The sequence below is a fragment of the Pseudophryne corroboree genome, chromosome 1 (assembly GCF_028390025.1).
Source record: "Pseudophryne corroboree isolate aPseCor3 chromosome 1, aPseCor3.hap2, whole genome shotgun sequence".
Classification (NCBI taxonomy): domain Eukaryota; kingdom Metazoa; phylum Chordata; class Amphibia; order Anura; family Myobatrachidae; genus Pseudophryne; species Pseudophryne corroboree.
Genome location: NC_086444.1, coordinates 1,237,863,937 through 1,237,889,772, shown reverse-complemented (window position 1 = coordinate 1,237,889,772; position 25,836 = coordinate 1,237,863,937). Strand labels below are relative to the sequence as shown.

At 42.7% G+C, this 25,836-nt stretch overlaps 1 protein-coding gene across 1 annotated transcript in view; it reads left to right on the top strand.

Moving 5' to 3' along the window:
• The window catches only part of LOC135052765 (vomeronasal type-2 receptor 116-like), an 84,403-nt gene that overhangs the window by 39,208 nt on the left and 19,359 nt on the right, over positions 1-25,836 (top strand). Inside the window, exon 4 of the mRNA XM_063957446.1 lies at positions 15,664-15,888. Within this exon, the coding sequence (XP_063813516.1) occupies positions 15,664-15,888 (225 nt within the window). The remainder of the gene's footprint in view (positions 1-15,663; positions 15,889-25,836) is intronic.

Genomic DNA, 25,836 nt, shown 5'->3' with positions numbered 1-25,836 from the left:
ACTGAGCACTGATAAGGATGATACTGAGTACTGACACTGAGCAGCAAGATGCAGCACTGGACTATTAGTAATGTACTGTAATATACTGAGCACCACACAATGCAGCACAAGACAATGAGCAGTGATACTGAGCACTGATGAGGATACTAGAACTGACACTGAGCAGCAAGATGCAGCACTGGACTATTAGTAATGTACTGTAATATACTGAGCACCACACAATGCAGCACAAGACAATGAGCAGTGATACTGAGCACTGATAAGGATGATACTGAGAACTGACACTGAGCAGCAAGATGCAGCCCTGGACTATTAGTAATGTACTGTAATATACTGAGCACCACACAATGCAGCACACGACAATGAGCAGTGATACTGAGCACTGATGAGGATACTAGAACTGACACTGAGCAGCAAGATGCAGCACTGGACTATTATTAATGTACTGTAATATACTGAGCACCACACAATGCAGCACAAGACAATGAGCAGTGATACTGAGCACTGATGAGAATACTAGAACTGACACTGAGCAGTAAGATGCAGCCCTGGACTATTAGTAAAGGAGGTCATTCCGAGTTATTCGCTCGCAAGGCGATTTTAGCAGAGTTGCTTACGCTAAGCCGCCGCCTACTGGGAGTGAATCTTAGCATCTTATAATTGCGAACGAAGTAATCGCAATATTGCGATTACACACTTCGTAGCAGTTTCTGAGTAGCTTCAGACTTACTCGGCATCTGCGATCAGTTCAGTGCTTGTCGTTCCTGGTTTGACGTCACAAACACACCCAGCGTTCGCCCAGACACTCCTCCGTTTCTCCGGCCACTCCTGCGTTTTTTCCGGAAACGGTAGCGTTTTTTCCCACACACCCATAAAACGGCCTGTTTCCGCCCAGTAAAACCCATTTCCTGTCAATCACATTACGATCGACAGACCGATGAAAAAGCCGTGAGTAAAATTACAAAGTGCATAGCAAATTTACTTGGCGCAGTCGCAGTGCGGACATTGCGCATGCGCATTAAGCAGAAAATCGCTGCGATGCGAAGATTTTTACCTAGCGAACAACTCGGAATGAGGGCCAATGTACTGTAGTATACTGAGCACCACACAATGCAGCACAAGACAATGAGCAGTGATACTGAGCACTGATAAGGATGATACTGAGAACTGAGACTGAGCAGCAAGATGCAGCACTGGACTATTAGTAATGTACTGTAATATACTGAGCACCACACAATGCAGCACAAGACAATGAGCAGTGATACTGAGCACTAATGAGGATACTAGAACTGACACTGAGCAGCAAGATGCAGCCCTGGACTATTAGTAATGTACTGTAATATACTGAGCACCACACAATGCAGCACAAGACAATGAGCAGTGATACTGAGCACTGATGAGGATACTAGAACTGACACTGAGCAGCAAGATGCAGCCCTGGACTATTAGTAATGTACTGTAGTATACTGAGCACCACACAATGTAGCACAAGACAATGAGCAGTGATACTGAGCACTGATGAGGATACTAGAACTGACACTGGGCAGCAAGATGCAGCACTGGACTATTAGTAATGTACTGTAATATACTGAGCACCACACAATGTAGCACAAGACAATGAGCAGTGATACTGAGCACTGATAAGGATGATACTGAGAACTGACACTGAGCAGCAAGATGCAGCCCTGGACTATTAGTAATGTACTGTAATATACTGAGCACCACACAATGCAACACAAGACAATGAGCAGTGATACTGAGCACTGATAAGGATGATACTAGAACTGACACTGAGCAGCAAGATGCAGCCCTGGACTATTAGTAATGTACTGTAATATACTGAGCACCACACAATGCAGCACAATACAATGAGCAGTGATACTGAGCACTGATGAGGATACTAGAACTGACACTGAGCAGCAAGATGCAGCACTGGACTATTAGTAATGTACTGTAGTATACTGAGCACCACACAATGCAGCACAAGACAATGAGCAGTGATACTGAGCACTGATGAGGATACTAGAACTGACACTGAGCAGTAAGATGCAGCACTGGACTATTAGTAATGTACTGTAGTATACTGAGCACCACACAATGCAGCACAAGACAATGAGCAGTGATACTGAGCACTGATGAGGATACTAGAACTGACACTGAGCAGCAAGATGCAGCCCTGGATTATTAGTAATGTACTGTAGTATACTGAGCACCACACAATGCAGCACAAGACAATGAGCAGTGATACTGAGCACTGATAAGGATACTAGAACTGACACTGAGAGCAAGATGCAGCACTGGACTATTGTACTGTAGTATATTGAGCACCACACAATGCAGCACAAGACAATGAGCAGTGATACTGAGCACTGATGAGGATGATACTGAGAACTGACACTGAGCAGCAAGATGTAGCACTGGACTATTAGTAATGTACTGTAATATACTGAGCACCACACAATGCAGCACAAGACAATGAGCAGTGATACTGAGCACTGATGAGAATACTAGAACTGACACTGAGCAGTAAGATGCAGCCCTGGACTATTAGTAAAGGAGGTCATTCCGAGTTATTCGCTCGCAAGGCGATTTTAGCAGAGTTGCTTACGCTAAGCCGCCGCCTACTGGGAGTGAATCTTAGCATCTTATAATTGCGAACGAAGTAATCGCAATATTGCGATTACACACTTCGTAGCAGTTTCTGAGTAGCTTCAGACTTACTCGGCATCTGCGATCAGTTCAGTGCTTGTCGTTCCTGGTTTGACGTCACAAACACACCCAGCGTTCGCCCAGACACTCCTCCGTTTCTCCGGCCACTCCTGCGTTTTTTCCGGAAACGGTAGCGTTTTTTCCCACACACCCATAAAACGGCCTGTTTCCGCCCAGTAAAACCCATTTCCTGTCAATCACATTACGATCGACAGACCGATGAAAAAGCCGTGAGTAAAATTACAAAGTGCATAGCAAATTTACTTGGCGCAGTCGCAGTGCGGACATTGCGCATGCGCATTAAGCAGAAAATCGCTGCGATGCGAAGATTTTTACCGAGCGAACAACTCGGAATGAGGGCCAATGTACTGTAGTATAATGAGCACCACACAATGCAGCACAAGACAATGAGCAGTGATACTGAGCACTGATAAGGATGATACTAGAACTGACACTGAGCAGCAAGATGCAGCACTGGACTATTGTACTGTAGTATACTGAGCACCACACAATGCAGCACAAGACAATGAGCAGTGATACTGAGCACTGATAAGGATGATACTAGAACTGACACTGAGCAGCAAGATGCAGCCCTGGACTATTAGTAATGTACTGAATTATACTGAGCACCACACAATGCAGCACAAGACAATGAGCAGTGATACTGAGCACTGATGAGGATACTAGAACTGACACTGAGCAGTAAGATGGAGCCCTGGACTATTAGTAATGTACTGTAGTATACTGAGCACCACACAATGCAGCACAAGACAATGAGCAGTGATACTGAGCACTGATAAGGATACTAGAACTGACACTGAGCAGCAAGATGCAGCACTGGACAATTAGTATTGTACTGTAGTATACTGAGCACCACACAATGTAGCACAAGACAATGAGCAGTGATACTGAGCACTGATAAGAATGATACTGAGAACTGACACTGAGCAGTAAGATGTAGCACTGGACTATCAGTAATGTACTGAATTATACTGAGCACCACTCAATGCAGCACAAGACAATGAGCAGTGATACTGAGCACTGATGAGGATACTAGAACTGACACTGAGCAGCAAGATGCAGCACTGGACTATTAGTAATATACTGTAATATACTGAGCACCACACAATGCAGCACAAGACAATGAGCAGTAATACTAAGCACTGATAAGGATGATACTGAGTACTGACACTGAGCAGCAAGATGCAGCACTGGACTATTAGTAATGTACTGTAATATACTGAGCACCACACAATGCAGCACAAGACAATGAGCAGTGATACTGAGCACTGATGAGGATACTAGAACTGACACTGAGCAGTAAGATGCAGCCCTGGACTATTAGTAATGTACTGTAATATACTGAGCACCACACAATGCAGCAGAAGACAATGAGCAGTGATACTGAGCACTGATGAGGATACTAGAACTGACACTGAGCAGCAAGATGCAGCACTGGACTATTAGTAATGTACTGTAATATACTGAGCACCACACAATGCAGCACAAGACAATGAGCAGTGATACTGAGCACTGATAAGGATGATACTGAGAACTGACACTGAGCAGCAAGATGCAGCCCTGGACTATTAGTAATGTACTGTAATATACTGAGCACCACACAATGCAGCACAAGACAATGAGCAGTGATACTGAGCACTGATGAGGATACTAGAACTGACACTGAGCAGCAAGATGCAGCACTGGACTATTAGTAATGTACTGTAATATACTGAGCACCACACAATGCAGCACAAGACAATGAGCAGTGATACTGAGCACTGATGAGGATACTAGAACTGACACTGACCAGCAAGATGCAGCACTGGACTATTAGTAATGTACTGTAATATACTGAGCCCCACACAATGCAGCACAAGACAATGAGCAGTGATACTGAGCACTGATGCGGATACTAGAACTGACACTGAGCAGCAAGATGCAGCCCTGGACTATTAGTAATGTACTGTAATATACTGAGCACCACACAATGCAGCACAAGACAATGAGCAGTGATACTGAGCACTGATGGGGATACTAGAACTGACACTGAGCAGCAAGATGCAGCACTGGACTCTTAGTAATGTACTGTAATATACTGAGCACCACACAATGCAGCACAAGACAATGAGCAGTGATACTGAGCACTGATGGGGATACTAGAACTGACACTGAGCAGCAAGATGCAGCACTGGACTATTGTACTGTAGTATACTGAGCACCACACAATGCAGCACAAGACAATGAGCAGTGATACTGAGCACTGATAAGGATGATACTAGAACTGACACTGAGCAGCAAGATGCAGCACTGGACTATTAGTAATGTACTGTAATATACTGAGCACCACACAATGTAGCACAAGACAATGAGCAGTGATACTGAGCACTGATAAGGATGATACTGAGAACTGACACTGAGCAGCAAGATGCAGCCCTGGACTATTAGTAATGTACTGTAATATACTGAGCACCACACAATGCAGCACAATACAATGAGCAGTGATACTGAGCACTGATGAGGATACTAGAACTGACACTGAGCAGTAAGATGCAGCACTGGACTATTAGTAATGTACTGTAGTATACTGAGCACCACACAATGCAGCACAAGACAATGAGCAGTGATACTGAGCACTGATGAGGATACTAGAACTGACACTGAGCAGCAAGATGCAGCCCTGGACTATTAGTAATGTACTGTAGTATACTGAGCACCACACAATGCAGCACAAGACAATGAGCAGTGATACTGAGCACTGATAAGGATACTAGAACTGACACTGAGCAGCAAGATGCAGCACTGGACTATTGTACTGTAGTATACTGAGCACCACACAATGCAGCACAAGACAATGAGCAGTGATACTGAGCACTGATGAGGATGATACTGAGAACTGACACTGAGCAGCAAGATGTAGCACTGGACTATTAGTAATGTACTGTAATATACTGAGCACCACACAATGCAGCACAAGACAATGAGCAGTGATACTGAGCACTGATGAGAATACTAGAACTGACACTGAGCAGTAAGATGCAGCCCTGGACTATTAGTAAAGGAGGTCATTCCGAGTTATTCGCTCGCAAGGCGATTTTAGCAGAGTTGCTTACGCTAAGCCGCCGCCTACTGGGAGTGAATCTTAGCATCTTATAATTGCGAACGAAGTAATCGCAATATTGCGATTACACACTTCGTAGCAGTTTCTGAGTAGCTTCAGACTTACTCGGCATCTGCGATCAGTTCAGTGCTTGTCGTTTATGGTTTGACGTCACAAACACACCCAGCGTTCGCCCAGACACTCCTCCGTTTCTCCGGCCACTCCTGCGTTTTTTCCGGAAACGGTAGCGTTTTTTCCCACACGCCCATAAAACGGCCTGTTTCCGCCCAGTAAAACCCATTTCCTGTCAATCACATTACGATCGCCAGACCGATGAAAAAGCCGTGAGTAAAATTACAAAGTGCATAGCAAATTTACTTGGCGCAGTCGCAGTGCGGACATTGCGCATGCGCATTAAGCAGAAAATCGCTGTGATGCGAAGATTTTTACCGAGCGAACAACTCGGAATGAGGGCCAATGTACTGTAGTATACTGAGCACCACACAATGCAGCACAAGACAATGAGCAGTGATACTGAGCACTGATAAGGATGATACTAGAACTGACACTGAGCAGCAAGATGCAGCCCTGGACTATTGTACTGTACTGAATTATACTGAGCACCACACAATGCAGCACAAGACAATGAGCAGTGATACTGAGCGCTGATGAGGATACTAGAACTGACATTGAGCAGCAAGATGCAGCCCTGGACTATTAGTAATGTACTGTAGTATACTGAGCACCACACAATGCAGCACAAGACAATGAGCAGTGATACTGAGCACTGATGGGGATACTAGAACTGACACTGAGCAGCAAGATGCAGCCCTGGACTATTAGTAATGTACTGTAATATACTGAGCACCACACAATGCAGCACAAGACAATGAGCAGTGATACTGAGCACTGATGGGGATACTAGAACTGACACTGAGCAGTAAGATGCAGCCCTGGACTATTAGTAATGTACTGTAATATACTGAGCACCACACAATGCAGCACAAGACAATGAGCAGTGATACTGAGCACTGATGGGGATACTATAACTGACACTGAGCAGCAAGATGCAGCCCTGGACTATTAGTAATGTACTGTAGTATACTGAGCACCACACAATGCAGCACAAGACAATGAGCAGTGATACTGAGCACTGATAAGGATGATACTGAGAACTGACACTGAGCAGCAAGATGCAGCCCTGGACTATTAGTAATGTACTGTAGTATACTGAGCACCACACAATGCAGCACAAGACAATGAGCAGTGGTACTGAGCACTGATGAGAATACTAGAACTGACACTGAGCAGCAAGATGTAGCACTGGACTATTAGTAATATACTGTAGTATACTGAGCACCACATAATGCAGCACAAGACAATGAGCAGAGATACTGAGCACTGATAAGGATGATACTGAGAACTGACACTGGGCAGTAAGATGCAGCCCTGGACTATTAGTAATGTACTGAAATATACTGAGCACCACACAATGCAGCACAAGACAATGAGCAGTGATACTGAGCACTGATGAGGATACTAGAACTGACACTGGGCAGCAAGATGCAGCCCTGGACTATTAGTAATGTACTGAAATATACTGAGCACCACTAGAGATGAGCGCCGGAAATTTTTCGGGTTTTGTGTTTTGGTTTTGGGTTCGGTTCCGCGGCCGTGTTTTGGGTTCGACCGCGTTTTGGCAAAACCTCACCGAATTTTTTTTGTCGGATTCGGGTGTGTTTTGGATTCGGGTGTTTTTTTAAAAAAACCCTAAAAAACAGCTTAAATCATAGAATTTGGGGGTAATTTTGATCCCAAAGTATTATTAACCTCAAAAAACATAATTTACACTCATTTTCAGCCTATTCTGAACACATCACACCTCACAATATTATTTTTAGTCCTAAAATTTGCACCGAGGTCGCTGTGTGAGTAAGATAAGCGACCCTAGTGGCCGACACAAACACCGGGCCCATCTAGGAGTGGCACTGCAGTGTCACGCAGGATGGCCCTTCCAAAAAACCCTCCCCAAACAGCACATGACGCAAAGAAAAAAAGAGGCGCAATGAGGTAGCTGACTGTGTGAGTAAGATTAGCGACCCTAGTGGCCGACACAAACACCGGGCACATCTAGGAGTGGCACTGCAGTGTCACGCAGGATGTCCCTTCCAAAAAACCCTCCCCAAACAGCACATGACGCAAAGAAAAAAAGAGGCGCAATGAGGTAGCTGTGTGAGTAAGATTAGCGACCCTAGTGGCCGACACAAACACCGGGCCCATCTAGGAGTGGCACTGCAGTGTCACGCAGGATGTCCCTTCCAAAAAACCCTCCCCAATCAGCACATGATGCAAAGAAAAAGAAAAGAAAAAAGAGGTGCAAGATGGAATTATCCTTGGGCCCTCCCACCCACCCTTATGTTGTATAAACAAAACAGGACATGCACACTTTAACCAACCCATCATTTCAGTGACAGGGTCTGCCACACGACTGTGACTGATATGACGGGTTGGTTTGGACCCCCCCAAAAAAGAAGCAATTAATCTCTCCTTGCACAAACTGGCTCTACAGAGGCAAGATGTCCACCTCATCTTCACCCTCCGATATATCACCGTGTACATCCCCCTCCTCACAGATTATCAATTCGTCCCCACTGGAATCCACCATCTCAGCTCCCTGTGTACTTTGTGGAGGCAATTGCTGCTGGTCAATGTCTCCGCGGAGGAATTGATTATAATTCATTTTAATGAACATCATCTTCTCCACATTTTCTGGATGTAACCTCGTACGCCGATTGCTGACAAGGTGAGCGGCGGCACTAAACACTCTTTCGGAGTACACACTTGTGGGAGGGCAACTTAGGTAGAATAAAGCCAGTTTGTGCAAGGGCCTCCAAATTGCCTCTTTTTCCTGCCAGTATAAGTACGGACTGTGTGACGTGCCTACTTGGATGCGGTCACTCATATAATCCTCCACCATTCTATCAATGTTGAGAGAATCATATGCAGTGACAGTAGACGACATGTCCGTAATCGTTGTCAGGTCCTTCAGTCCGGACCAGATGTCAGCATCAGCAGTCGCTCCAGACTGCCCTGCATCACCGCCAGCGGGTGGGCTCGGAATTCTGAGCCTTTTCCTCGCACCCCCAGTTGCGGGAGAATGTGAAGGAGGAGATGTTGACAGGTCGCGTTCCGCTTGACTTGACAATTTTGTCACCAGCAGGTCTTTCAACCCCAGCAGACCTGTGTCTGCCGGAAAGAGAGATCCAAGGTAGGCTTTAAATCTAGGATCGAGCACGGTGGCCAAAATGTAGTGCTCTGATTTCAACAGATTGACCACCCGTGAATCCTTGTTAAGCGAATTAAGGGCTGCATCCACAAGTCCCACATGCCTAGCGGAATCGCTCCGTGTTAGCTCCTTCTTCAATGCCTCCAGCTTCTTCTGCAAAAGCCTGATGAGGGGAATGACCTGACTCAGGCTGGCAGTGTCTGAACTGACTTCACGTGTGGCAAGTTCAAAGGGCATCAGAACCTTGCACAACGTTGAAATCATTCTCCACTGCACTTGAGACAGGTGCATTCCATCTCCTATATCGTGCTCAATTGTATAGGCTTGAATGGCCTTTTGCTGCTCCTCCAACCTCTGAAGCATATAGAGGGTTGAATTCCACCTCGTTACCACTTCTTGCTTCAGATGATGGCAGGGCAGGTTCAGTAGTTTTTGGTGGTGCTCCAGTCTTCTGTACGTGGTGCCTGTACGCCGAAAGTGTCCCGCAATTTTTCTGGCCACCGACAGCATCTCTTGCACGCCCCTGTCGTTTTTTAAAAAATTCTGCACCACCAAATTCAAGGTATGTGCAAAACATGGGACGTGCTGGAATTTGCCCATATTTAATGCACACACAATATTGCTGGCGTTGTCCGATGCCACAAATCCACAGGAGAGTCCAATTGGGGTAAGCCATTCCGCGATGATCTTCCTCAGTTGCCGTAAGAGGTTTTCAGCTGTGTGCGTATTCTGGAAAGCGGTGATACAAAGCGTAGCCTGCCTAGGAAAGAGTTGGCGTTTGCGAGATGCTGCTACTGGTGCCGCCGCTGCTGTTCTTGCGGCGGGAGTCCATACATCTACCCAGTGGGCTGTCACAGTCATATAGTCCTGACCCTGCCCTGCTCCACTTGTCCACATGTCCGTGGTTAAGTGGACATTGGGTACAACTGCATTTTTTAGGACACTGGTGAGTCTTTTTCTGACGTCCGTGTACATTCTCGGTATCGCCTGCCTAGAGAAGTGGAACCTAGATGGTATTTGGTAACGGGGGCACACTGCCTCAATAAATTGTCTAGTTCCCTGTGAACTAACGGCGGATACCGGACGCACGTCTAACACCAACATAGTTGTCAAGGACTCAGTTATCCGCTTTGCAGTAGGATGACTGCTGTGATATTTCATCTTCCTCGCAAAGGACTGTTGAACAGTCAATTGCTTACTGGAAGTAGTACAAGTGGGCTTACGACTTCCCCTCTGGGATGACCATCGACTCCCAGCGGCAACAACAGCAGCGCCAGCAGCAGTAGGCGTTACACGCAAGGATGCATCGGAGGAATCCCAGGCAGGAAAGGACTCGTCAGACTTGCCAGTGACATGGCCTGCAGGACTATTGGCATTCCTGGGGAAGGAGGAAATTGACACTGAGGGAGTTGGTGGGGTGGTTTGCGTGAGCTTGGTTACAAGAGGAAGGGATTTACTGGTCAGTGGACTGCTTCCGCTGTCACCCAAAGTTTTTGAACTTGTCACTGACTTATTATGAATGCGCTGCAGGTGACGTATAAGGGAGGATGTTCCGAGGTGGTTAACGTCCTTACCCCTACTTATTACAGCTTGACAAAGGGAACACACGGCTTGACACCTGTTGTCCGCATTTCTGGTGAAATACCTCCACACCGAAGAGCTGATTTTTTTGGTATTTTCACCTGGCATGTCAACGGCCATATTCCTCCCACGGACAACAGGTGTCTCCCCGGGTGCCTGACTTAAACAAACCACCTCACCATCAGAATCCTCCTGGTCAATTTCCTCCCCAGCGCCAGCAACACCCATATCCTCCTCATCCTGGTGTACTTCAACACTGACATCTTCAATCTGACTATCAGGAACTGGACTGCGGGTGCTCCTTCCAGCACTTGCAGGGGGCATGCAAATAGTGGAAGGCGCATGCTCTTCACGTCCAGTGTTGGGAAGGTCAGGCATCGCAACCGACACAATTGGACTCTCCTTGTGGATTTGGGATTTCAAAGAACGCACAGTTCTTTGCGGTGCTTTTGCCAGCTTGAGTCTTTTCAGTTTTCTAGCGAGAGGCTGAGTGCTTCCATCCTCATGTGAAGCTGAACCACTAGCCATGAACATAGGCCAGGGCCTCAGCCGTTCCTTGCCACTCCGTGTGGTAAATGGCATATTGGCAAGTTTACGCTTCTCCTCCGACAATTTTATTTTAGGTTTTGGAGTCCTTTTTTTTCTGATATTTGGTGTTTTGGATTTGACATGCTCTGTACTATGACATTGGGCATCGGCCTTGGCAGACGACGTTGCTGGCATTTCATCGTCTCGGCCATGACTAGTGGCAGCAGCTTCAGCACGAGGTGGAAGTGGATCTTGATCTTTCCCTAATTTTGGAACCTCAACTTTTTTGTTCTCCATATTTTATAGGCAGAACTAAAAGGCACCTCAGGTACACAATGGAGATGGATGGATTGGATACTAGTATACAATTATGGACGGACTGCCACGGTTAGGTGGTATAAAAAAACCACGGTTAGGTGGTATATATTATAATAATAATACAATTATGGATGGACGGACTGCCTGCCGACTGCCGACACAGAGGTAGCCACAGCCGTGAACTACCGCACTGTACACTGGTTGATAAAGAGATAGTAGTATACTCGTAACAACTAGTATGACACTATGACGACGGTATAAAGAATGAAAAAAAAACCACGGTTAGGTGGTATATATTATAATAATAATACAATTATGGATGGACGGACTGCCTGCCGACTGCCGACACAGAGGTAGCCACAGCCGTGAACTACCGCACTGTACACTGGTTGATAAAGAGATAGTAGTATACTCGTAACAACTAGTATGACACTATGACGACGGTATAAAGAATGAAAAAAAAACCACGGTTAGGTGGTATATATTATAATAATAATACAATTATGGATGGACGGACTGCCTGCCGACTGCCGACACAGAGGTAGCCACAGCCGTGAACTACCGCACTGTACACTGGTTGATAAAGAGATAGTAGTATACTCGTAACAACTAGTATGACACTATGACGACGGTATAAAGAATGAAAAAAAAACCACGGTTAGGTGGTATATATTATAATAATAATACAATTATGGATGGACGGACTGCCTGCCGACTGCCGACACAGAGGTAGCCACAGCCGTGAACTACCGCACTGTACACTGGTTGATAAAGAGATAGTAGTATACTCGTAACAACTAGTATGACACTATGACGACGGTATAAAGAATGCAAAAAAAACCACAGTTAGGTGGTATATATTATAATAATAATACAATTATGGATGGACGGACTGCCTGCCGACTGCCGACACAGAGGTAGCCACAGCCGTGAACTACCGCACTGTACACTGGTTGATAAAGAGATAGTAGTATACTCGTAACAACTAGTATGACACTATGACGGTATAAAGAATGAAAAAAAAACCACGGTTAGGTGGTATATATTATAATAATAATACAATTATGGATGGACGGACTGCCTGCCGACTGCCGACACAGAGGTAGCCACAGCCGTGAACTACCGCACTGTACACTGGTTGATAAAGAGATAGTAGTATACTCGTAACAATTAGGATGACACTATGACGGTATAAAGAATGAAAAAAAAACCACGGTTAGGTGGTAGGTATATAATAATAAATAATACAATTCTGGTCGGACGGACTGCCTGCCGTGTGCCGACACAGAGGTAGCCACAGCCGTGAACTACCGCACTGTACACTGGTTGATAAAGAGATAGTAGTATACTCGTAACAATTAGGATGACACTATGACGGTATAAAGAATGAAAAAAAAACCACGGTTAGGTGGTAGGTATATAATAATAAATAATACAATTCTGGTCGGACGGACTGCCTGCCGTGTGCCGACACAGAGGTAGCCACAGCCGTGAACTACCGCACTGTACACTGGTTGATAAAGAGATAGTAGTATACTCGTAACAATTAGGATGACACTATGACGGTATAAAGAATGAAAAAAAAACCACGGTTAGGTGGTAGGTATATAATAATAAATAATACAATTCTGGTCGGACGGACTGCCTGCCGTGTGCCGACACAGAGGTAGCCACAGCCGTGAACTACCGCACTGTACACTGGTTGATAAAGAGATAGTAGTATACTCGTAACAATTAGGATGACACTATGACGGTATAAAGAATGAAAAAAAAACCACGGTTAGGTGGTAGGTATATAATAATAAATAATACAATTCTGGTCGGACGGACTGCCTGCCGTGTGCCGACACAGAGGTAGCCACAGCCGTGAACTACCGCACTGTACACTGGTTGATAAAGAGATAGTAGTATACTCGTAACAATTAGGATGACACTATGACGGTATAAAGAATGAAAAAAAAACCACGGTTAGGTGGTAGGTATATAATAATAAATAATACAATTCTGGTCGGACGGACTGCCTGCCGTGTGCCGACACAGAGGTAGCCACAGCCGTGAACTACCGCACTGTACACTGGTTGATAAAGAGATAGTAGTATACTCGTAACAATTAGGATGACACTATGACGGTATAAAGAATGAAAAAAAAACCACGGTTAGGTGGTAGGTATATAATAATAAATAATACAATTCTGGTCGGACGGACTGCCTGCCGTGTGCCGACACAGAGGTAGCCACAGCCGTGAACTACCGCACTGTACTGTGTCTGCTGCTAATATAGACTGGTTGATATTTAAAGAGATATTAGTAGTATACAACAATACTATACTGGTGGTCAGGCACTGGTCACCACTCCTGCAGCAAAAGTGTGCACTGTTAATTAATATAATTGTACTCCTGGCTCCTGCTAACAACCTGCAGTGCTCCCCAGTCTCCCCCACAATTAATTATAAGCTTTTAATTTATACATTGATGACTGTGCAGCACACTGGGCTGAGCTGAGTGCACACAGACTGAGTCACACTGTGTGACTGACTGTGCTGTGTATCGTTTTTTTTTTCAGGCAGAGAACGGATATAGCAGAGAGAAGTGAACGGATATATTATATTAAATAAAAGTTAACTAGCAACTGCACTGGTCACTGACTGTGGTAAACTAACTCTGTCTGCGACTCTGCACAATCTCTCTCTATCTAATCTATCTATCTCTATTCTAATGGAGAGGACGCCAGACACGTCCTCTCCCTATCAATCTCAATGCACGAGTGAAAATGGCGGCGACGCGCGGCTCCTTATATAGAATCCGAGTCTCGCGATAGAATCCGAGCCTCGCGAGAATCCGACAGCGTCATGATGACGTTCGGGCGCGCTCGGGCTAACCGAGCAAGGCGGGAAGATCCGAGTCGCTCGGACCCGTGGAAAAAAAAGTGAAGTTCGTGCGGGTTCGGATTCAAAGAAACCGAACCCGCTCATCTCTAAGCACCACACAATGCAGCACAAGACAATGAGCAGTGATACTGAGCACTGATGAGAATACTAGAACTGACACTGAGCAGTAAGATGTAGCACTGGACTATTAGTAATGTACTGTAACATACTGAGCACCACACAATGCAGCACAAGACAATGAGCAGTGATACTGAGCACTGATGAGGATACAAGAACTGACACTGGGCAGCAAGATGCAGCCCTGGACTATTAGTAATGTACTGAAATATACTGAGCACCACACAATGCAGCACAAGACAATGAGCAGTGATACTGAGCACTGATGAGAATACTAGAACTGACACTGAGCAGTAAGATGCAGCACTGGACTATTAGTAATGTACTGTAGTATACTGAGCACCACACAATGTAGCACAAGACAATGAGCAGTGATACTGAGCACTGATGCGGACTAGAACTGACATTGAGCAACATGATGCAGCCCTGGACTATTAATAATGTACTGTAGTATACTGAGCACCACACAATGCAGCACAAGACAATGAGCAGTGATACTGAGCACTGATGAGGATTATACTGAGAAGAACTGACACTGAGCAGCAAGATGCAGCACTGGACTATTAGTAATGTACTGAAATATACTGAGCACCACACAATGTAGCACAAGACAATGAGCAGTGATACTGAGCACTGATGAGGATACTAGAACTGACACTGAGCAGGAGAGACACACAACTAGAAGTATTACTGAGCAGCAATAAGTTATCAGTAAGCACTGATACTGAGCACTGATATTGAGATTTCCACTGAGAGAACGTAGCCACGTCCTCTCCGCTCTGTCTACAATGCACAAGTGAATACGGCGGCGACGCGCAGCTCTTTATATGGAATCTGAATCTCGCGAGAATCCGACAGCGGGATGATAACGTTTTGCCTCATTCGGGTTTTCCAAGTCGGGCAGGAAGAACCGAAGTTGCCTCGGACCCGTGTAAACCACGTGGAGTTCGGGGGGGTTAGGTTCTCGGAGAACCGAACCCACTCATCTCTACTTCCTATGTTTTGTAAATAGACCCATTCTCTCATTACCTATAAAATCTATGGCCACAGTTATGCTATAAGTGGATTTATATGTCCAGAACATTTACTGTGTTTGTGCCATTACTTATACAGACATTTTTATTTCCTATTGAAAGCAGCACTCTATGAGAAACCTTCATTACACAGATCCCACTGGAGAAGAGATGACCTTCAATGAGAGAGGAGATCTGCCCTCCAAGTGGTTAATGGAAAATTGGGTTATATATAAAACTAATACATCATATGAATTTGTTATAAAGCCTGTGACCATCTTTGACGAATCACAAGATGACCAGTTTTATAATATAAAAGCAGGAGAAATCACGTGGAAAAATGGCATGGTAAGAGATGATGAAATTCAGTATATCATATACAGTAGGAATGCAGTTGGTGTATTATACATGCAGATGTGCCGTACTATCCCTTTATACCAGGACACATGAATCACACATATTCTGTCGCTGGCTGACTTCAAACTTGCATTTCACCTGGTATTACTCAGCTAGAGAATCTGTGTGTTTCATGTGTGCCCCAGTTACACGGTATGTATGGTAAGCCTAGATACATGACATCTGGCAACAAATTTGTTACACAAAGAAAAACATCATTAACTTCTGTGTAATGAATTATTTTGACTGGACATGGAATATCTTCCTAGCCGAGATTAGTGAGAGAAAATAGTAAATTTGCTAAAGGGATTTTTCAGAGAGCCTCTTGGTGCAGCATAGTGTGATAGGGCAAACAGTAGGTGCCACCTTTATGGCAAACTGATGAAGGCACACTGTGCAGATATAAAACACATGATCATATTATTAGTCATCTCAAGCACTTTGAGTTTCATGAAGCACTGAAGTTAGGTTCCCAAAATTTGTTAGACAACAAAGAATATACAAGAACATTGTGATTAAATCAATTTTATATTATTATTATTATTATTATTATTATTAGTAGTAGTAGTAGTAGGAGTAGGAGTTGTAGTAGTAAGTAATAGTAGTAGTAGTAGTAGTAGTATTAGTGATAGTGGTAGAATTAGTTTTAGTTGTTGTGGAAGTGTTGGTAGTAATAGGTAGTAGTAGTAGTTGTTGTAGTAGTAGTAGTAGTAGTTGTTGTAGTAGTAGTAGTAGTAGTAGTAGTAGTAGTAGTAGTAGTAGTAGTAGTAGTAGTACTAGTTTTCCATCACCTCTCCCACTTGCGAATGTTACAGATTATTTGGTTTATTTTTAAAGTAGTGTAGTAAAATGTGTACTTTGAACAGATGGTATTACATTAGCATACTATACATACAGAAATAATCTTGTGCCTTAGCAATGACATACTGTCCCCTTCATCCGATACCAAATCACACTGAGTCATTCTAGCCTCTGTAACTTGAATTACATTTGGTTATAGGATGTGTAAAAGGAAATATATGAAGGTAGTGTTTTAACCTTCCTTACTGATTTTTTAATTTGCAAATAGACAATACAGGAGACAAAGTATACGTCTAGAAATAATGTGAAGATATTACTATATCAGTAGGTCTTAATCAGATTACTCATGGATGCTATAACTGCACACAGTTATTTACATTATTAGTTTTATCTTGTCCTGGGATTGGTATTTGTAGCAGCCAAGAGTAGGTTTTAATTGTATGACTTCTGGCAACTCCTTAACTGCTTTAACATGTACATATTGGTTGCTTGTTACTGTTATGAAGTCTCTTTTTTATATGAATCGCCAAAATCAAGTAATACAACAAAATCATATGAACTTTCTGTATGAGTATTTATGGTCCTCTCTTCTGACATAAGTCAAGACTTGGTTAATGCTTTTAATTCTGAAAATTGAGCTGAATTTGGTGGTAAAGGAGAAATTGAGAAAACGTTGTGTCAACCATACCATGGTTTTTTTGCCCCAGGTTCTGTCTGCCTATCGTCACTGCCATCAAGATAGTAGACTAAATTAGGATTTTGGTATTTTGAACATTGATAAAATGACAACAATGAACATGTCAACATGTGCAGACTGTTCTTATGTTCACAGCTTTGAGATCTGAAATATTAACATACAATCTTGATATTCTGCATGGAGAGATGAGTATATTTTTTTCAGAGCTGAAAAACCTTCAACCATAGTTTTTTTTATAATTAGATCCCATAGATATTAGATTCCTTCATAACTGTGGTAATCCAAAATCAGGTGTGAGGTACAGTATGTGAGTTGTTTGTTTGACCTCAGTAAACCTCAAGCACTATGGAATTCCCCCACAGTGAATTATTTCTTTAAAAATATAAATTTATATAATAGCAAAGTAAAATTGTAAAAAGTAAGATAACAAAAGGGAAAATATTTTTTCCAATTTGGAATTCATTTATAATTAAACAAAATGCCAAAGGGATTTCAATAAAATAAATATTTTTGAAGAATCTTTACTCTTTTCATTGGGGGAATTCATCAGAGTAAACTTATCGAAATCTCCATTATTCTCTATCGTTAATCAAACTGTTTTCAATATTGAATAACTTGGACATTCTGGGATCGCAGATGTTGCTCTGTTAGTCTGTGAAACCTGTCGTGATTAGATAAATCTTTGAATATCAAGGATATTACAATTAAATGCATGTGTCTAGAGAAGTTTACATAACCAAAAACTCATCTCCCCTCCTCATTCTAGGCTCTTGATTTTTCCACTTACTTCACATCCAAAATGTACTCTATACAGATGAGTCCTCCATTATCTTGATTGTTTCAGCACATAGACGGAGGTTTAGTCACGCCGAGGCGATAGCTTATGTTGCTGAGTTTAATCACGGACAGGCGCGTTGAGGCATGACTAGATACTCAGCATGCAATACACATCTCCACCACTGGGTGGCTAATGCTCCACTAATCCAGTACTTTAGTTTGAATAGCGGCGGATTGATCTACAGTACAAGCTCTGGAAAATGGTCAGTGATGACTGTAATTTTAATATAGTCCTGTACTGCATAGTGTACTCATAGATGGTAACCAATGGTCAGACGGAGAGAGTAAAAAAAATGTAAAAAAATTATTCAGACGCAAACGAACATGTTAAAACACTTGTGTATGCAGACGCAACTAATGTGTAAAAGGAATAATGTAGTTCTAATTTCTAACTAAAGTGTGAATTTTTTTTACCCTGACAATCACTTTCATATTCTTTTTTTCCTGTGTAATCCATTGTAAAACGTTCAATGGAAGTGTGCACACAGGTTTCACATAAATCAGGGTTTTTAGTGAACAACTAATTAGCATGAACAGCTAATTAGTACCCTAATAGAATATACTGTACAGAGATAGTAAGAATGATGATTTGGCACCCAGGAACTTAGGGAGGAGCTTTTATCTCTCTCCATTGCAATCTTTCTATGTATAGTGTAGAGAGATAAAAGCTCCTCCCTAAGTTCCTGGGTGCCAAATCACCGTCCTTAGTATCTCTGTACAGTATGTTCTATTATGGTACTAATTAGCTGTTCACTAAAAACCCTGATTTATGTGAAACCTGTGTGCACCTTTCCATTGAATGTTTTACAATATATTACACAGAAAAACAAAATTAATAAAGTGAATGTAAGGGGAAAAAAATATATAGATTGGCACTTTGGGAATCGAAGCCGGGATCCTCAGCATGGGAGGTGGGAGCCTTCACTGATAGCCTACGTCGCTGCATGGAAGATACACAAGTTCATGTGTAAAAGTAATGCAAGCAGTGATTCCTTCCTATTGGTTTTCATTTATGCCATTAGGGGACTCGGCTGCTCATTTAGTGCACTGTACATACTGTAAAGTCAATGAGCTACATTATTCCTTTCACACATTAGTTGCGTCTGCATACACAAGTGTTTTAAAATGTTCATTTTCATCTGTATAAACTATTCACACAGTGATTTGGCATCCAGGAACTTAGGGAGTATCTTTTATCTCTCCCCATTATACTTAATACTATGGGATTTGGACGCTCACATATTCCTAACATCAATAGACCACACTGTATCTGTAACACGTTTGTTTGCATCTGTATATGTTGTACTATTTGCATCTGTACTGTATATACTGTTATATACTTTATGACATACTGTAGCATAATGTAGCGTAATGAGACGCACCAGTAAAGTAGTTCTTACCCTGTAGTTCAGTATTGTATTTTAATGGAGACCACACGCATGCGCATTGGTGATTTTAAAAAGCGACATCTGGTGGATGATCTTAGGTATTACACTCAAAGGTAACACTAAACGCTCTGTGCGCATCCCTTCAACTAGGCGCGCCTCCTTGCGCCCAGGCACGCTGCGTATGCCCGATCGCGACTAATGCCTCAGTCAGCAAAGATAATGGAGGACCTATCTGTACATTAGGACTTCACATCCTACCAGTCCATCAGCAACCTCCTGTCCCTTAACACCCCTCCCTGTCCCTCTTATCAGCTCTAACATCTTTCTTCCTTATAACTAATGATAAATTCATAACCATCATCCATTCCTTCTCACCACCACCTCTCCATTTGACTCACTTCCTCAATATCTCCCTCTCATGAGGCACTGTACCCTATGCCTTCAAGAATACACTCATTTCCCCTATTCTTAAAACCTACCATTGATCCAAACACCCTCTCCATGTACTGACACATTTCTCTCCTCATGTTTCACTACAAACTACTTGAGCATATTCTGTACAACTGCATTACTGCCTTTCTATCCTCCCACTCCCTGCTTGACCCATTCCAGTCTGGATTTTGTCCTGTCTACTCCATTGAAACTGTCATCACAAAGTCTGCAATGACCTTCATGCTGCAACATTTAAGGGACACTGATCTCTGATAATTAATTTTAAACTCTGCTTTTGACAGTGTGGACTACCCTCTTCTGCATATCCTTCACTCTCTTGGTCTGATCTCTGACTGTTCCTTCTCTTTCTCCTCTCATGATGCCACTTTACCTCCACTTTCACTAACTGTTGTTGTCTTTCAAGGTTCTGTTCTTGGTTATTTCCTTTTCTCTATCTATATGTCCTCTTTATGTAAACTCATCAGCTTTTTTGACTACCAATTCCTCTCTATGCTGATGATACTCAAATTTACCTTTTGTCCCCTGACCTCTCCTTCACTCTCCTCCATCATACTATATCTCCAACTCTCTTTATGCTACCTTTTCGTAGATGTCCCAGCACTTTCTTAAACATAACATGACTAAGACTGACCTGATCATCTTTCCACCCTTCCACACAACCTCACCCACCACAATTTCTTTATCTATTAATGGCACCATTGTATCCTCTAGCCTCCAAGTGTGCTGTATTGGAGTAATCTTTAACTCCTTTCTCTACTTCAAACCACAAATGTATCACCTCTCACAAACCTGCCATTTTCATCTGTAAATATTTCCAGGATCAGACCCTTTCTCAACCAGGATGCTACCAAGTCCTTAATTCACTCACTGATCATCTCCAGACTGGAGTACTGTAATCTCCTTCTATCTGGAATCCCTGAAAAATGCCTTTCTCTACTCCAATCTATCCTCAATGCTGTTTCCCAGTTTATCAACCTCATCAAACAAAACTGTCCAACTCATCTCTTCTACAAGCCCATAACTAACATTCCTTCCCTTTCAGAATACAAGTAAAGTTTCTCACGCTACATTACAAAGCTCTTACCCACTCTTCTCCCATTTACATCTCTGAACTTATCTCCCTTTACACTCCCACCTGCACTCTTCACTCCGCTAAGGCACTGCCTACTGATTACTTCCTCCCACTCCAAGCTCCAATATTTTTCTTGTGCCACTCTCTTTCTATGGAATTCTTTGTATCTCCCCCTCAGAATCTCCACCTCTCTACAAAACTTTAAATTGGCTCTCGATACCCAACAACTGCAGCCAAATCTCATCATAACATTCTGTTCCATGCTCACTCATCTGCATCACATCTGTCGGTCTCTCCCCTTTAGAATGTAAGTTTTCATGAGCCGGGTCCTCTTTCCTCATGTGCTTTTCATTCTCTTACTTTAACCATCTTCAACAGCATCAAATCACACAGTTTTCTGACACCATGACACTTAGTTCAGTGTCGGGAGCTGATGCAGATATGTTATTTACCCTGTACTTGTCCTACATTGTCTTTGACAGTAAGTCACTGTTTGCCTGTTTTGCGTATTTTTTTATGTACTCTGTAATTGGGTGTTGTTAATTCCTTGTGATGTCATATAAAGGATAATAATAAATAATAGAAGTAGTTGAAATATGAACCTCTTGATTTGTGTAGTAGGACACTGATAATGATCAACAGAAAGAGGAATAATATGGATAAATTAACACAGTGTAGAATCTTCATACAAGAATGTCTCACGGCGCTAGTACTAAATTTTAAATGTTATATTTATTCTAAAACAAACCTTAATAGTTAATAGGAATACAGATATTAATCAGCTGCTGAATGTTAATTGTGCTAGTGTAAGCATAAAATCAGCGGTTCCCCTTTAAGAAAGGGGGAATTACCAACTAGACAATATAAGAAAAGAACACTCTGCGCTATTTAAGAACCTTTCAGACTCCAAATAAAGTGAATTCACATATATACATAAAAACACCTTTTTATTCTGGATTAATCACATAAATCTCTAAAATTCTTAATCTAATAAAAAAAGCTATCATATGCATATATAAATTCAACAACTCTAATTAATTCTTATTTTCAAAAGCCGGATTTCTATATGCACCTAAAATAAAATATGGATCAGCTCTCATGCGTATATAATAACCACAATATGTGCAATAGGGGATATACTTATTAGTTGCTGTGCAAATCAGTATTCTCAGATTGTCCACTAACTGCTTGTAGAGAGACGGAATAATCAGATGCAGTAATCACCGCTTGTTGTTACAAAGTCTCAGAACGGCTCCTTGTGTTATTACACTGAACACTCGTTGTTACAAAGTCTCAGAACGGCTACTTGTGTTATTACACTGAACACTCGTTGTTACAAAGTCTCAGAACGGCTCCTTGTGTTATTACACTGAACACTCGTTGTTACAAAGTCTCAGAACGGCTCCTTGTGTTAATACACTGAACACTCGTTGTTACAAAGTCTCAGAACGGCTCCTTGTGTTATTACACTGAACACTCGTTGTTACAAAATCTCAGAACGGCTCCTTGTGTTATTACACTGAACACTCATTGTTACAAAGTCTCAGAACGGCTCCTTGTGTTATTACACTGAACACTCGTTGTTACAAAGTCTCAGAACGGCTCCTTGTGTTATTACACTGAACACTCGTTGTTACAAAGTCTCAGAACGGCTCCTTGTGTTATTACACTGAACACTCGTTGTTACAAAGTCTCAGAACGGCTCCTTGTGTTATTACACTGAACACTCGTTGTTACAAAGTCTCAGAACGGCTCCTTGTGTTATTACACTGAACACTCGTTACAAAGTCTCAGAACGGCTCCTTGTGTTATTACACTGAACACTCGTTGTTACAAAGTCTCAGAACGGCTCCTTGTGTTATTACACTGAACACTCGTTGTTACAAAGTCTCAGAACGGCTCCTTGTGTTATTACACTGAACACTCGTTGTTACAAAGTCTCAGAACGGCTCCTTGTGTTATTACACTGAACACTCGTTGTTACAAAGTCTCAGAACGGCTCCTTGTGTTATTACACTGAACACTCGTTGTTACAAAGTCTCAGAACGGCTCCTTGTGTTATTACACTGAACACTCGTTGTTACAAAGTCTCAGAACGGCTCCTTGTGTTATTACACTGAACACTCGTTGTTACAAAGTCTCAGAACGGCTCCTTGTGTTATTACACTGAACGCTCGTTGTTACAAAGTCTCAGAACGGCTCCTTGTGTTATTACACTGAACACTCGTTGTTACAAAGTCTCAGAACGGCTCCTTGTGTTATTACACTGAACACTCGTTGTTACAAAGTCTCAGAACGGCTCCTTGTGTTATTACACTGAACACTCGTTGTTACAAAGTCTCAGAACGGCTCCTTGTGTTATTACACTGAACACTCGTTGTTACAAAGTCTCAGAACGGCTCCTTGTGTTATTACACTGAACACTCGTTGTTACAAAGTCTCAGAACGGCTCCTTGTGTTATTACACTGAACACTCGTTGTTACAAAGTCTCAGAACGGCTCCTTGTGTTATTACACTGAACACTCGTTGTTACAAAGTCTCAGAACGGCTCCTTGTGTTATTACACTGAACACTCGTTGTTACAAAGTCTCAGAACGGCTCCTTGTGTTATTACACTGAACACTCGTTGTTACAAAGTCTCAGAAAGGCTCCTTGTATTATTACACTGAACACTCGTTGTTACAAAGTCTCAGAACGGCTCCTTGTGTTATTACACTGAACACTCGTTGTTACAAAGTCTCAGAACGGCTCCTTGTGTTATTACACTGAACACTCGTTGTTACAAAGTCTCAGAACGGCTCCTTGTGTTATTACACTGAACACTCGTTGTTACAAAGTCTCAGAACGGCTCCTTGTGTTATTACACTGAACACTCGTTGTTACAAAGTCTCAGAACGGCTCCTTGTGTTATGACACTGAACACTCGTTGTTACAAAGTCTCAGAACGGCTCCTTGTGTTATGACACTGAACACTCGTTGTTACAAAGTCTCAGAACGGCTCCTTGTGTTATTACACTGAACACTCGTTGTTACAAAGTCTCAGAACGGCTCCTTGTGTTATTACACTGAACACTCGTTGTTACAAAGTCTCAGAACGGCTCCTTGTGTTATTACACTGAACACTCGTTGTAACAAAGTCTCAGAACGGCTCCTTGTGTTATTACACTGAACACTCGTTGTTACAAAGTCTCAGAACGGCTCCTTGTGTTATTACACTGAACACTCGTTGTTACAAAGTCTCAGAACGGCTCCTTGTGTTATTACACTGAACACTCGTTGTTACAAAGTCTCAGAACGGCTCCTTGTGTTATTACACTGAACACTCGTTGTTACAAAGTCTCAGAACGGCTCCTTGTGTTATGACACTGAACACTCGTTGTTACAAAGTCTCAGAACGGCTCCTTGTGTTATTACACTGAACACTCGTTGTTACAAAGTATCAGAACGGCTCCTTGTGTTATTACACTGAACACTCGTTGTTACAAAGTCTCAGAACGGCTCCTTGTGTTATTACACTGAACACTCGTTGTTACAAAGTCTCAGAACGGCTCCTTGTGTTATTACACTGAACACTCGTTGTTACAAAGTCTCAGAACGGCTCCTTGTGTTATTACACTGAACACTCGTTGTTACAAAGTCTCAGAACGGCTCCTTGTGTTATTACACTGAACACTCGTTGTTACAAAGTCTCAGAACGGCTCCTTGTGTTATTACACTGAACACTCGTTGTTACAAAGTCTCAGAACGGCTCCTTGTGTTATTACACTGAACACTCGTTGTTACAAAGTCTCAGAACGGCTCCTTGTGTTATTACACTGAACACTCGTTGTTACAAAGTCTCAGAACGGCTCCTTGTGTTATTACACTGAACGCTCGTTGTTACAAAGTCTCAGAACGGCTCCTTGTGTTATTACACTGAACACTCGTTGTTACAAAGTCTCAGAACGGCTCCTTGTGTTATTACACTGAACGCTCGTTGTTACAAAGTCTCAGAACGGCTCCTTGTGTTATTACACTGAACACTCGTTGTTACAAAGTCTCAGAACGGCTCCTTGTGTTATTACACTGAACACTCGTTGTTACAAAGTCTCAGAACGGCTCCTTGTGTTATTACACTGAACACTCGTTGTTACAAAGTCTCAGAACGGCTCCTTGTGTTATTACACTGAACACTCGTTGTTACAAAGTCTCAGAACGGCTCCTTGTGTTATGACACTGAACACTCGTTGTTACAAAGTCTCAGAACGGCTCCTTGTGTTATTACACTGAACACTCGTTGTTACAAAGTCTCAGAACGGCTCCTTGTGTTATTACACTGAACACTCGTTGTTACAAAGTCTCAGAACGGCTCCTTGTGTTATTACACTGAACACTCGTTGTAACAAAGTCTCAGAACGGCTCCTTGTGTTATTACACTGAACACTCGTTGTTACAAAGTCTCAGAACGGCTCCTTGTGTTATTACACTGAACACTCGTTGTTACAAAGTCTCAGAACGGCTCCTTGTGTTATTACACTGAACACTCGTTGTTACAAAGTCTCAGAACGGCTCCTTGTGTTATGACACTGAACACTCGTTGTTACAAAGTCTCAGAACGGCTCCTTGTGTTATGACACTGAACACTCGTTGTTACAAAGTCTCAGAACGGCTC